This window comes from Equus quagga, chromosome 5 (genome assembly GCF_021613505.1).
Source record: "Equus quagga isolate Etosha38 chromosome 5, UCLA_HA_Equagga_1.0, whole genome shotgun sequence".
Lineage (NCBI taxonomy): Eukaryota > Metazoa > Chordata > Mammalia > Perissodactyla > Equidae > Equus > Equus quagga.
Window position 1 is genome coordinate 18,967,759 of NC_060271.1, and position 14,609 is coordinate 18,982,367.

General features: G+C 41.8%; 2 protein-coding genes and 1 long non-coding RNA gene across 8 annotated transcripts in view; 1 reads left to right on the top strand and 2 right to left on the bottom strand.

The window, feature by feature from the left end:
* The window catches only part of RHBDL2 (rhomboid like 2), a 59,939-nt gene that overhangs the window by 15,192 nt on the left and 30,138 nt on the right, over nucleotides 1-14,609 (top strand). For all 4 annotated transcript variants that reach the window (XM_046663206.1, XM_046663207.1, XM_046663208.1 and 1 more), the window contains 3 exons: nucleotides 2,302-2,565; nucleotides 5,173-5,321; nucleotides 8,280-8,392. In XM_046663206.1, coding sequence (XP_046519162.1) covers nucleotides 2,323-2,565; nucleotides 5,173-5,321; nucleotides 8,280-8,392 — 505 coding nt within the window. In that variant the 5' untranslated portion in view covers nucleotides 2,302-2,322. The remainder of the gene's footprint in view (nucleotides 1-2,301; nucleotides 2,566-5,172; nucleotides 5,322-8,279; nucleotides 8,393-14,609) is intronic.
* Nucleotides 1-14,609, bottom strand: part of LOC124239251 (translation initiation factor IF-2-like) — a 74,701-nt gene that overhangs the window by 13,144 nt on the left and 46,948 nt on the right. The window lies entirely within an intron of this gene.
* The window catches only part of LOC124240299 (uncharacterized), a 59,423-nt gene that overhangs the window by 8,063 nt on the left and 36,751 nt on the right, over nucleotides 1-14,609 (bottom strand). Inside the window, exon 4 of one of the 3 annotated variants that reach the window (XR_006888834.1) lies at nucleotides 12,254-12,268. The exons of the other annotated variants lie outside the window; for them this stretch is intronic. This is a non-coding gene — a long non-coding RNA (uncharacterized LOC124240299). Of the gene's footprint in view, nucleotides 1-12,253; nucleotides 12,269-14,609 lie in introns of those variants that run through there. 3 annotated transcript variants of the gene reach the window in all.

Sequence of the window (14,609 nt, forward strand, 5' to 3'; positions counted from 1 at the left end):
TGGTGCCAGGCCCAGGGCTATTGACTGGGGCTGCCAAGAATAATAAGACATGGCCATTCCCCAGGTTTGTCTGGCATCAAAGCTTGTACTCCTGTCCTCTAGTGACTTTGACATTATGCCTGTCTTCATCAAGTTAGAGAAGTCCATTTGTAGGATGAGAGCCTTGTTGTTGAAGCGTGAAGAAAGGATGCCTGTGGCTGGGGAGTGGGAGAAGGAAGTCACTGAATGGAATATGGTTGAGATGAAGGGGCTGAGATGGGGATGAAGGGATTTCAATAGGGAGGTCTGTCAGGAGGGTCAAAGACAAGGAGAACTGGGAACATACTGCTTGTCCTCTCTTTACTTTCACAGATTCTTCTAGGGGTGCATGAGATTTTGCATAGGGATGTGCTTTGAAATGCCAAGGGTGCTCTATGTATATCATTAGGACTCTTGCATCACTGCTGAAGTGGACTTGTTTGAAGGACATAACTCATGGGAGCAGTTTCATTGGGGGATGCAGATGACAAGATGGTTAGTGGGTACAAACCCCTCCTTCAAGACACTGGGCCACAAAAGGGAGGGGAGAAATAACACAGTGGTTGAGACTTCAGGGTCAAGAAAATGTCTCATAGATACGACTTTCTTTGGTTTTTAAAATTAAAATAGTAATACGTACTTTTAAAAAATCGAATATAAACACAGAGGTGAATTTCTCATGAAACTAACAAAGCTTAAGCTTCAGGCCTCTTACTCACACGACCTTCCAAGGTCTTGTATCTCCTTTTGTAATTTTTTTATTTTGTAGTTTTAATTTTATATATTTTTTCTCAGAGAAAACTCCCCAAATTGTTTAAGCTTCAGGCTCCACAAAACGTGGACCCACTCTCTCATAGAGAGCAAAAGTCTAATGAAATCCCACCATGTGGATATAATCATGGTTAATTCCCAGATTTTTTTCCTGTGTGTTAGTACATTACTTTTTACAAAAGTTGGATTGTACTCTATGTACTATTTTGCAGTACTTTTTCTCTTAATATATTTGAGGCCCCTCACCTTTTTTTTGATCACAGAAACACTTGATAGAGTGATTTAAATAGGTTAGCCGGGGTAAAAGTAACAGAACCAAACCAAAAGGAGGACAGTACAGATAGCACCATGGCACAGGGAGAGGAAAGAGTATTTAAATCAGCCCTCATTATTATAGACGTGCTGTCCCCATATCCCATGCATCTGCTTGGTATCTGCAATTACTGTATAATTATTTGTGTAATTTTTATTAACCCCTGTCTCATGCATTACACTGGAAACATTTTGTGATAAGGATGGTGGCCTGACACGTAGTAGGTATCAATAGATATCAACTGCTATCTGTCAATAGATATTGATGGTTGAATGGTTGAATGGTTGAATGTTGAAGATTGAGTTCGAGGGAATACTGGGTGTGGAAATTAGTAGGAACTCAGCCAAGAATTTCGGGTGTCAGAGAGTTGTTGGGAAGGTGTGTTTTAGGGTGTTGAAACTGTACCTGGAGAACCATCAAGGAATGGCCTTCTTAATTCAAGTGTGCTGCAGAATGGCCAGTGGTGATATTTCAGAAAGGATACTGATAATTTAGAAAGAAAGATGTAGGTTTGAATCTTAAGAAAGTGATGTGGTTTTTTTGGGAGGTGAGGGGTGAGAAGCTCAGTGCTTTATCTATAAATGGGGCTACAAACCCCTACCTCTTGGCGTTGTTGGAGTCCAACGAGTCAATAGATGTGACAGTCCCCAGCCTAGTGCCTGATAAACAGTAGATGCCCAATAAATGATTTTTGATTCTGAATCAGAAACCAGAGACCTGGGAGTAGAAACAAGATGAAACTAAAAAGGGAAAGGAGACCGCTTACTTAAACTAGATGAAACAGAGTTCAGTTACGCAGTGTGCATAGTTTGGGCTCTGAGATGCATCACCTCAGGGCAAAGTCATGTCTTTCACTGATGGTTGACTTGAAAGTCAGTAGCAGAGGGGAAGGAAGGGGTATATGAGGTGGTGTTGCCATTCCAAGACTCCAGTCCTTTCCCTTGGCTGGTGGCAGGAGATGAAACTAGAAGTGACCCCTGGGAGCCCTCTCTTTCATTTGAGGAGACCCTAGTACTTTGTCACAATTACACACTGGTGATGAATTATGGATATTATGAGTATTAGAGCACCAGTTGCCTTCTGTTAATGCACAGCAAACACCTTGGAAACCAATGGTTGAGCCAGAGAGCCCAGGAAAGAGCCATGGCCTGAAGACTACAGGGCCATCTGTTTTTCCCTGACATTCATGTACCTTTCAGGTGGAGATAGGACCCAGGACAATGGCTGCTGCTCATGATTTGGAAATGGAGGATATGAATCTAAATATGGATAGAGCCATGAAAGAAGAGCTGGAGGAAGAGAAGATGAGAGTGGATGGGGGAGGTAAAGACCCCTTCAAAAATAAAAAGGTCCACAGGATTGTCTCAAAATGGATGCTTCCTGAAAAGGCCCGAAGAACGTACTTAGAGAGAGCTAACTGCCTCCCACCCCCTGTGTTCATCATCTCCATCAGCCTTGCCGAGGTAAGTTTCTTGGGTGGCGGGCACTAGTGCACGTACTGCTGGGAGCTGCAAGCAAACTTGGGGTTTAGATCAGATCTAGATAAGAGACTGGAAAATATGCAAGAAGAGAGCCCGGGGGTGGGAAGAACAACGCACAGACTCGACCTCAGCCTCTCCAGAGTTCTCTTCCCAGGTTTTTCCTATGTTCCCAGTCACTTTCTGCCAAGGGGTGAGTTTTACTTTTCAAACAAAACCCCTGCCCAGCAGACTGCAACTTCAGGGTCTTCGTTTCATTTTAGTTGCGGTCGGGGGGTGGGGGATGGGGGGGGGATTTAGAAACCAATAATCTTGGGGTTTCAAATTCATCTGATCTTGTGAACCAACTTTGATTGATTGATAAGGTCTGTCTGGAGACACATGTTTAGAAGACTTATGGGCTGACTCCAAATTTTAGGAGGAAAAAAATGAGATCCTCTAACGATGTCTACTATGGGCAGTGCACAGTGAGCTAAAGCTAAAGACTCTCATCTAGTCAGCCCTCTTGTTTTCCAGAAAAGAGTGAAAGGTCCAGAGAGGTGGCATCATCTGCCCAAGGTCACATACTGAGTGACTGGGCCGGGACTGGGCTTCTCCTGAGCCACGTCACACCTACTTTCCCCCTACACCGTGGTGTCTCATAAAGGAATTGGCAGAGGATGGCTACCTGTGGGGTGTGACTTCAGGGGCATTAGGAAGTCCCTACTGTAATCCTCTTAATTCCCACTGATGCCTCAACTTCCTTATCAGGGACTGTATTAGTCAGGATTCTTTAGAGAAACAGAACCAATAGGATGTGTCCACAGACACATGCACTCATACACACACACACACACACACACATTATCTATCTACACATGCAAATATATATCGAGAGAGAGAGATTGATTGATTTTAAGGAATTGGCTCATGCAATTGTGGAGGGAGGCTTGGCAAGTTCAAAATCCACATGGTAGGCCAGCAGACTGGAGACCTAGAGAGTAAGAGTTGCAGCTGGAGTCCGAAGGCCATCTGCTGGCAGAATTCCCTCTTGCTCAGGGAAGGTCAGTCTTTGTTCTCTTAAGGCCTTCAACTGATTGGATGAGGCCCACCCACATTGTGAAGGGTAATCTGCTTTACTCAAAGTCTACCGAGTTAAATGTTAATTTCATCTAAAAAATACCTTCACAGAAACATCTAGAATAACGTTTGACCAAATATCTGAGAACTGTGGTCTAGTGAAGTTGACACATAAAATTAACTATCACAGGGATCTATCTAGCCTCTTATGGCTCTGACAAAGATAAGGCTAATGCGTAAAGACTCCTGGGAGAAGCTGTTGTCAAGGCTGTTTTGGTTGGAGGGACATAGCTCTGAATTTTCTTAACGGGTTTTAGTGTGAGACAGCCCACAGCTAGGAAGCCATCAGGATTCTTTCTGCTTCTCACCACCCTGCCTCATGTTATCCTTCCAGCCCGTGGATTGGCTGGCCTGCCCGTGGTCCACTCAGCTGTGTGCCTGGTGGAGAAGAATGAGATAAGGTCACGTGGTACAAACGTGACTGCCACAGTCAGTGCTATGGAGAGGGCAGTTTTCCACATTGTGGAGCAGGTGCTAAGATATCCGGCTCTCACAGAAATCTCCGTTTTTTTATTAAAAATTTGTTTAAATAAAATTTTCATTTTGGAATAATTTTAGCTTTATAGAAAAGTTGCAAAGATAGTACAGAGAGTTCCTGTACATCCCTCACCCAATTTCTCCCATTGTTCACATCTTACATTTCCATAGTACCTTTGTCGAAACTAACATTGGTACATTATGTTCTATTAACTAAACTCCAGACTTTATTTGGATTTCATCAGTTTTTCCATTATTGTCCTCTTTCTGTGCCTCCTGTACCTGCCAACCCCGGGTATCACATTGCATTTGGTTGTCATAACTCCGCAGTCTCCTCTGATCTGTGGCAGTTTCTCAGTCTTTGTTTTTCACAACTTTGATGGTTTTGAGGAGTACTGGCCAGGTATCTTGGAGAATATCCCCTAATCTGGGTTTGTCTGATGTTTTTCTCATGATTAGACTGGAGTTATGAGTTTTGGGGAAGAGCATCACAGAGGTGAAGTGCCCTTCTCATCACATCAGGGACGAGGGGACATCCTCATCACATCCCTGGTGACATGAGCCTTCACCACTTGGTTGAGCTCGTGTCTGCCAGGTTTCTCCACTGTAAAGTTACTATTTTTCCCTTCCCCTACTCCAGTCTCTGGAAGCCAGCCATGACTTCATTTCATACTAACTTATAAATAAAAGACCAAATGGTGCGGGTGGGAAGACGAGGGCAGTGGGTATATGAGGAAGGAAAGGAGGTCAGAAAGAGTCATCTGTACAGTCTGCGTCAGGGCTGCTCCTGACCACTGGAGGAAGCAGGCTATGACCACAGTCACAGGGTCCGACATCCGGCAGGGAAATGTAGTTCCTGTCATCTCCTGAGCGAATGCTACGGAGTGGCCCACTTGAGAGCTAAGCATTTGAAACACAGTTAGTGCCCGTGGGCTTTGATGGGGCCACTCTCTGGGGAAGGGGTGGTTAACATTCATGTCTGCCTCTCCCTGTCAGCTGGCAGTGTTTATTTACTATGCTGTGTGGAAGCCTCAGAATCAGTGGATCACCCTGGACACGGGCATCTTGGAGAGTCCCTTTATCTACAGTCCCGAGAAGAGAGAGGAAGCCTGGAGGTTTATCTCATACATGCTGGTACATGCTGGGTAAGGAATGACGCTTAAGTCACTGATGTCGGAGGGGCCCATAAGTATTGTAACCCGTAACATTTGCTTGGTGCTTTATTATCAGTGTTACTTTCATGTCCATCATCTTCCTCACAGCAACCCTAGGAGGCAGGTGTCACTCCTGCCATTTTATGTCTGAGGCTCAGGGGGTGTAGTCACTTGCTCCGTGACACATAGCTAAGCTGTGGATGTAGGACCTCAACCCATTAGTGCTGACTCCATCTAGTGTATTTTATATTGTGTTGTAACAGCCTAATATCAGTATTTATGTAGGAATCTTAACGAGAAGAGACCAAATCATTATCAAACCGAAAGGAAGTTGCCCAAGTTGTTGGATGTTGTTAAACGCTCCCTTTAGGATATGAATCATCAGCCCTCCCTCCCCACTCAGCCACACACTTAAAAAAATTAATTCATGGGCATTTTGACGAGTCTATGGTACTGTTGTCTGTCTGGAATAATACAAACAATAGACAGTGCAGTATCTGCCTTTTAGTTTTGCTCATAGTTTCTGAAATGCTAATAGCCTTTAACGACCTTGCTCAGAATCCATGATTCACCACGCCCACTGCAGCCAGTGAGCTGCCTGTGGCTGGTCCCACCTCTCTGGTGGACTCCTAGGGTTTCACATGAGGCAGCTTTGTCTATGTGACCTACCCTGTCCTGGACCTTGAAGGATGACTCTGGCCAGTGGCTAAATAGGTATCCATGGCAGGAGACAGGGCCCCGAGGCTTGACAAGTCAGGGACAAAATCGCTAATTGCCCAGTTTCTGTGGATACTTCCACAGTCTGGTTTTCCACTTGACAAGTATGCCCTGAGCAAATGTGGCTCCTGCACTCAAGGACTTTAAAATTATAAGGAAGAACAGTCAGTTAAATAGTAATGCAAGGCAGTAAACTATGATAGTATACAGTAGTTATTTAATCTCTTTGTGCCTCAGTTTCTACACCTGTAAAATGGGGTCCCTCCTAAGGTTGCTGTGATTAAATGGCACAATCTTTATAACATCATTTTTACAGAGCCTGACACATAGTAGGGCACTCAAAAAGAATTTGCAAGGCTGCGTAGGACATGTCACATATGAGGTTGTATAAATTAGGAATGCTTTTAGATGCAGGTAACAAAAATTGAACAGGGGCTAAAACAGATGGAGGTTAATTTTTTCCCTTAGAAGAAGCCCAGAGTTGGTTGGTTGGTTGGCTCATCAGTTGAATGAAGCCAGGACTCTTGGCCCTGTGCTGGCATCTCTGCTTTTCCCTTGGCCTTTCTTTCTTGGTTCCAAGTTGGCTGCTGTAGTTCTGCATTCAAAGCAGGAAGGGGGAAGAGGTAGTCCCAGGTACTGGTGACAGCCATCCCTGTTGTCGGGACAGAAGCTCTCTTAAAAGTCTCCTAGCACAGCTGCTCTTTCCTCTCATTGGCCAGAACTGTGGGGCGTGGCTACCCCGAGCTAAGAGAGGTTGGGAGAGTCAACATTAGCTCTTCCGGCTTCACTGGAGGAGGCAGACAGGGGATAAGGAAATGGCTATTGGATTAGCTACAGTAATAGAACCAGAAAGAGGGAAAGATGAGAATGGGGATGGCCGCACAGATGACATGGATTCCAGTTGAACCTTGAAGGGTGGATAACATTTGGATGAAAAAAATTTGTACTTCTATTTCAGGTATATGACAGGATCTCATCTTTAAGCCACTTCTACTCTGGCTGTTGAGTAACAGAAAGAGCGTTTGGGGTGATTCTTTGGGGTTTTTGTGCTATTGGTCCCCTTGTCCTCCAGCTGTTCCCAGAGGACAGGATGGGATGGCTTCCTTTGACCTGCTTGTTCAAATTCACAAAGTGCACCTATTTCCAAATCTCCTTTATGTCTGCAGTCTCCATAAGACTAGTATAGTTGTCCTTGCCAGACTATTCTGTGCTGAATGACGTGTCACCTCTCGTATGTCTTTGAAGGTGGCTTGGATGATGATAGTTGTGGCTGGGTGCACAGGTGGCCAGAAAGGTCAGTAACCTGTTCTGCAGGTGCACTCAGAGAGCCCCTTCAATGATCTGCTGGGTATTTTTTAAGCAAATTATAACACAAAAACATAATCCCTAAAATAGTACAAAAGCTGCTGCACTTTGTGGAAGATCCAACACCTGTTTTGTTTTTTAACTTTTTGGTTTAACCTGAAATTAAAAAAAAAAAAGGCATTGTGCTACATAGCAACTAAATTAAGAATTACTTTAATGTGGGAATTTGCCAAATTACATTCAGAGATTCTCCAGAGATGCTTGTGGGGTTTGACAAGCAAAATAATATGAATTTCATTTAAAAATATTTTTACCTATTTAAAAACTATAATAAAAAATACCTGCACTCAAATATGTTCTATGCCAAATCATAATACTTGGGAGATACCAACTTTAGCTCATGTTACTAGGTAAACTTTTTTTTAAGCTTTTTAATGTCAAACTGGAATGATTTTTCTCCTGCCATCTCTGTTTTATTAAAGAATATCCTGAGAGTGCAAGACAAGTTGTTTAAAAACCTACTGAATTTTAAACTCAATAGGAGTGAATTAGGATTTTCTCAATACTGTGCAACTGAAACAAAATCAGATGCTGAGGCTGACATAAGATGGCAATTGTCATCTAAACCTAATTTCAAGCTTATCTTCTTTAAACCAGCCTCAGTGCTGTCTCCTTGATGTTATCAGTAATTGTTATAAAACAGAACTTATAAAATAAGTGTATACTTCTAAAATGCCCTTTTATCTGTTTTACATATTGAAGCTCCATGTAAGATTTTATTTAAAAAAAGTCACCTAAAGGAAATTAGAAGATGGAATTCGAGTTAAGCAAGTCCTTCGCTGGAAACAACACACTGATGCCTATTAATCTCCCAGGAAAGAGTGCCTGGGTTAGTCGTAATATTGACAACTGTGTTTGTCTCTGCAGAGTTCAGCACATCTTGGGGAATCTTATTATGCAGCTTGTTTTGGGGATTCCTTTGGAAATGGTCCACAAAGGCCTTCGAGTGGGGCTGGTGTACCTGGCAGGAGTGACTGCAGGTTAGTGTCCCGAGGGTATCACAGAATCCACACCTCTGGACTCTTAGGAGGTAATAAACAAAGCAGAGGTGATACACGTTGATGATGGGTTTCTTATTTAGGTCAAGATTTCTTGCTTTCCTAACATGTGCTGGGAATCTGGTAAGCATTAGAGATAAGTTATTTAGAGATAAGATATTAAAGATAGGCTAAGCGTATAGGGATAAGTCATTGTGCCTCTCCTCAGTATCTCACAGTCAGACAAGGTTTTGCACAATTGGAAACTGCGAGTAGTTTGGCGTCCAGGTGCATATATTGGGTAAAGGCCTAGAACCAGATGATGAAGGCCCTTATGTATCAGACTAACGATTTTGGGAAATAACATGATCAAATTTACATTTAAGAAAGATGACTTCAAGAGAATGTAGAGAATAGTGAAAGGGGCCCAAAGACTGAATAGGGCCTAGCAGCACATACCAGTGATCTCTATAATTTGGCATGCCTAAGATGATCCATTATGGTGTGGGCAGAAAATATTCCCATCCATCCACTTATTTATTTATTGGAAACATTTTTTTAATTAAACTCTTTATTTTGAGACAATTATAGATTTACACTGCAGTTGAAGAAATAAATACCTAGAGGTCCCATGTACGCTTTACCCAGTTACCCCCAATGGCAACAGCTTGCAAAAGTATATACAGTATTACGACTGGGATATCCACATTGCTATAGTCAAGGTACAAAACATTTCCAGCACCACAAGCTACGCTCTCTTCTCTCCCACCCCTACACCCTCCCTTACCCCGGACAACTACTAATCTATACTCTATTTCTATAGTTTTCTCACCTCAAGAATGTTATATAAATGGAATAATACAATACAGTCATGTACCGCATGATGACATTTTGATCAATGACAGACTTTGTGGGTCCCATAAGATTAGTGGGTCCCCTAAGATTAGTACCATATAGCCTAGGTGTGTAGTAGGCTATACCATCTAGGTTTGTGTAACTATGCTCTATAATGTTTGTGCAATGACGAAATCACCTAATGACTCATTTCTCAGAACATATGCCCATCGTTATGTGGCGCATGACTGTATATAGCCTTTTGGGATTGGCTTTCTTCACTCAGCATAATTCTCTGGAGATTCATCCAGTTTGTTGCATGTATCAATAGTTCACTCATTTTTATTGCTCAGTAATATTCCATGGTATGGATGTACCACCATTTGTTTAACCCTTTGCTCATTGGATGATTTCTGGGTTGTTTCCAGTTTTTGGCTATTATGAATAAAGCTGCTATAAACATTTGTATGCAGGTTTTTGTGAACGTAAGTACAGAGTTTTGTGAACGTAAGTTTTCATTTCTCTAGGATAAATGCCCAAGAGCACAGTTTCAGGGTTGGGTGGTACTTGCATATTTAGTTTTTTAAGAACCTGCCAAAATGTTTTCCAGAATGGCTGTTCCATTTTACATTCCTCCACGGCTTGTATAAATGATTCCGTTTGTCCACATCATCGCCAGCATTTCATGTCACTATTTTTTATTTTAGCTGTGCTCATAGTGTACAGTGCTGTCTCATCGTGGTCCTAATTTGCAGGTCTCTAATAACTAGTGATGTTGAGCATCTTTGCATGTGCTTATTTGCCATCTGTATACCTTCTTTAGTGAAATGGCTGTTCGTGTCTTTTGCCCATTTTATAATTAGATTTTTTCTTTTACTGTTGACTTTTGAGTTCTTCATACATCCTAGGTCCTAGTCCTTTCTTGAATACGTAGTTTACGCTATTTTCTCTCAGTCTGTAGCTTATCTTTTCATTGTCTTAATAGAGTCTTTCACAGAGCAATAGTTTTTAATTTTGATGCAGTCCAATTTATCAATTTTTCCTTTTATGAATCGTGCTTTTGATGTCATGGCCAAGAACTCTTCACTGAGCCCTAGGTTTTGAAGATTTTCTCCTATGTTATCTTTTAAAGTTAGAGTTTTACACTTTACATTTAAATATGTGATCTATTTGAGTTGGTTAGTTTTTGAATAAGATGTGAGGTTTAGATTGAGGTCCTTTTTGTTTGTTTTTTTGCCTGTGGATATACAGATACTTCAGAGCAATCTGTTGAAAAGACTATTCTTGGATTCTCCTTTTTGTTCTGTTGATCAGCGTATCTATCCCTCCACCAATACCACACAGCCAATACCACTGTAGCTATATAAGTCTGGAAGTCAGTTGGAGTGATTCCTCTCATTTTTGGTTCATTTTTAAGATTAGTTTATGCATTTGCTTTTACAAAAAGATTGGTGTCCAATATGCTGGAGTGTCTTTTTTTTTTTTTTTTGTTATAACAACAGGCTTTCAGTAGCAAGCTACTTAACAGATATTGAAAGAACAACACAAAATATGTCCCTTCGAGGACATAACAGCATTTTTTCTCTCAGTGAGTAAGAATGTAACTGCTTTTCTAAAAATACTCATGCTATGAAAGGGCATTTTGAAAACTAGTCATTGGAAATTATTCCATCGTTATGTGATTTTGCTGCTGAAAATGATGTAACAACTCTTATAAGTTCACACTTAAAAAGCAGGGAAACAATTTCCTAATCTGCTTTAAGATTTCTCAGTGAAGAGTTTTAGTGGGTTTTAAACTTATTTATTATAACACTTTCTGATTAGTTTGCAAGAATAAATGACTGACATTAGGGAAGGCGGGAAATAATAGCCAGATTACAACAAAATTTTTGCATAATGGGAGTTAAGCTCAGCCAATGATGCAATTCTTCCATTTTAAACTACACATCATTTTTTAATTTTATATTTTAGCTATGACAGTGATTAAGAGAAAATTTCTATAGAAAAATAACTGAGCTTAGAAGTATATCTGCATTTCTGTATCATGATATTTACCAGGATTTTAAAAAATAATGAAGCTTATTTAATAATACTGCTCTTTGAAATAATTTTTTATAATTAAAGATTTTTTTTGAGAGCAGTTTTAGGTTCACAGCAAAATTGAGAGGAAGGTACAGAGATTTCCCATACACCCTGTCCCTATATATGCATAGCGTCCTCCATTATCAATATCCCCCACAGAGTGGTACATTTGTTATAATTGATGGACCTACAGTGACACATCATAATCACCCAAGTTCATAAAAACTCGACTTCACTCTTGCTGTTGTACATTCTATGGTTTTGGACAAATGTATAATGACATGTATCCATCATACTATCATACAGAGTATTTTCACTGCCCTAAAAATCTTCTTTGTTCTGCCTATTCATCTTGCTTCCTGACCCCCAACCCTTGGCGCCCACTGCTCCTTTGACCGTCTCCGTAGTTTGCCTTTCCCAGCCATCGTATAGTTGGAATCATCTAGTATGTAGTCTTTTCAGATTTGCTTTTTTCACTTAGTCATAGGCATTTAAGTTTCCTCCAAGTCTTTTCATGGCTTGCTAAGATTTTTTTTATACCATTAATAAAGTAAAAATGACTTTAAAATGTTGTGTAATCAATATGTCTCATCCTTTAAACATTCTATTTTTGAGTTTCTAAACAATACATTAGTGTAACAGAACATCTACGTAATTCGTAAGGAAATATACCCACATTCTAGTGAGTGGTTGTTACCAGGGGCTGCCATAACAAAGTACCCAAAGTGGGGGCTGAAAACGACAGAACTGCATTGTCTGCAATTCTGGAGGCTAGAGGTCTGCCATGAAGGTGTCAACAGGGCCCCGCCCCGCCCTCTGATACCTGTGGGGGAGACTCCTTCCTTGCCTCTCCCTAGTTTCTGGGGGTGGCCATGGATCCCTGGCATTCCTTGGCTTGTAGCTGCAGCACTTCCATCTCTGCCTCCATTGTCACGTAGCATTCTCCCTTCCGGTGCCCATCTCCTTTTGTGATAAGGACACAGCCGTATTGGTCTAGGGGCCCACGCTTCTCCAATATGACCTCATCTTTTTTTTTTCTAAAAGGACATTTTTTTTTTTAAGATTTTCTTTTTCCTTTTTCTCCCCAAAGCCCCCCGGTATATGGTTGTATATTGTTAGTTGTGGGTCCTTCTAGTTGTGGCATGTGGGATGCCACCTCAGCATGGCTTGATGAGCAGTCCCATTTCTGTGCCCATGGTGAAACCCTGGGCTACTGAAGCAGAGTGCGAGAACTTAACCACTCAGCCACCGGTCTGGCCCCGACCTCATCTTAACTAATCACATCTGCAACAATCCCATTTCCAAGTAAGGTCATTTTTGGAGGTACTGAGGGTTAGGACTTCAACGTATCTTTTTAGGGGACGCACTCTGACCCATTGCAGTGCTCAAAATGTTGTTTTTTTTTTTTTTACCAATCAAGACTTTGCCAGCCTCCTCAAGCAGTGGGGATGGAGCGCAGGAAGCAGTCATGAGCTAGAACTGGCAAGGCTTAGTGACATAGCTCCCCGTCCCCTTTGTCTTAGTGACAAAGCTCCCTCCTGCTTTCGGGGATCCTGTTTTTCCACTTTCTACTTCTGTTCCTGCACACACCTGTTTTTCCTGCCCTTAAAGACCTTTTGCCATGCTCAGGCCCTGCCTGGCTCCAGCGTCTACCTCCCTGTTCCCTCATAGCTTGATTTCACCCTGTGGACTCAGTCCTGCCCCAGTTTCAGAGGAGAAAAGAGAGAACGTGAATAACCTGTTGACACGCTTTGCCTGTTTTTGCAATAGCTTCTTGGCGGGTATCTATATGCATTCCCGTCTATCCTTCACACTGCTGCATGGGTCTCCTTCCTCAAACACAGATCAGGTCATACTGTACCCTTCCTAAAACATGACAGTGGCCAAAGGAAATTTGGAACATCCAAGATTTCTCTTCATCACCCTCCACTGCCTGGCCCACTGCCTTTCTTTCTTTTCTTTTTCTTCTTCCTTTTTTTTTTTTTTTTTAGGCAGAATAAACATTTTTAGTAATGATCAAAAAAGAAATTATACATGAAGAGGTTAGGGAGAGACTTGATGTAAAAACTTTTTAAAATCTCTTTTTTGAGCCATGATTGACATACAAAAATCTGTACATATTTAATGTATACAACTTGATGAGTTTAAAGATAAGTATACACCCTTGAAACCCTCACCACAATCTGCCATAAACACACCCATCACCTCCAAAAGTTTCCTCCTGCCCACTGCCTTTCTTGCTCTGCTTTTTTCCTAGTTTCCTTCATGTGTAATATAATTCTGGTTTCTCTACCCCTGCTCTGGGCAAAGTGTGGTCCATGGATCAGCAGCTTTGGTATGCCCTGGGAGCTTGTTAAGATGCAGAATGTTGGGTCCCACCCTACACCTGCTAAACAGAATCTGCAGTTGAACAAATCCACAGGTGATTCGGACGCACGTTAAAGACTGAGAAGCGCTGGTCTGCGCTCCCACCCAGGGGCCCCCAATCTGACTGATCATCAGCATCACCTGGAGAGCTTGTTACACCTGAAGCTGTCCACATCCCACCCACAGCTACTGACTCAGAATCTCTGGGGAGATGGCCCTGGGATCTGTGGGGTTTTTTTCTGCTTAGTGAGGTATATGTCAACATACAATAAATTGCACGCATTGAAAGTGTATAGTTTGATAAGTTTTGATACTGTATATAACTATGAAACTATCACCACAAACAAACTGATGAACTTATCTATCACTCCCCAGAAAGTTTCCTTGTGACCCTTCAGAATCCCCACCCTCCTGCCTCTCCCTGCCCCTCCCCCATCTTCCCCTAGGCGACCACTGATCATTATAGATTAATTTGTATTTTCAAAAATTTTTATAAATGGAATCATAGTGTATATACTTTTTTGTCTGGCTTCTGTCACTAAGGATAATTATTATTTTTAAGAAGTCAGAGATTTAATTTGTTTTAAAAATGTTTTTTTTCTTGGGATGAGAACTTTTAAAATTTAATTAATTAATTTTTGAGGAAGATTAGCCCTGAGCTAACTGCTGCCAATCCTCCTGTTTTTGCTGAGGAAAACTGGCCCTGAGCTAACATCCATGCCCATCTTCCTCTACGTTCTATGTGGGACGCCTGCCACAGCATGGCTTGATAAGTGGTGCATAGGTCCGTACCCGGGATCCAAACTGATGAATCCTGGGTGCCAAGCAGAGTGCTCGAACTTAACCGCTGCACCACCGGGCTGGCCCTACTAATTTGTTTTTAATTAGCAAGTCCATGTTCCCTCCACTATACCATGCAGGATCTTTGGAAAACAAT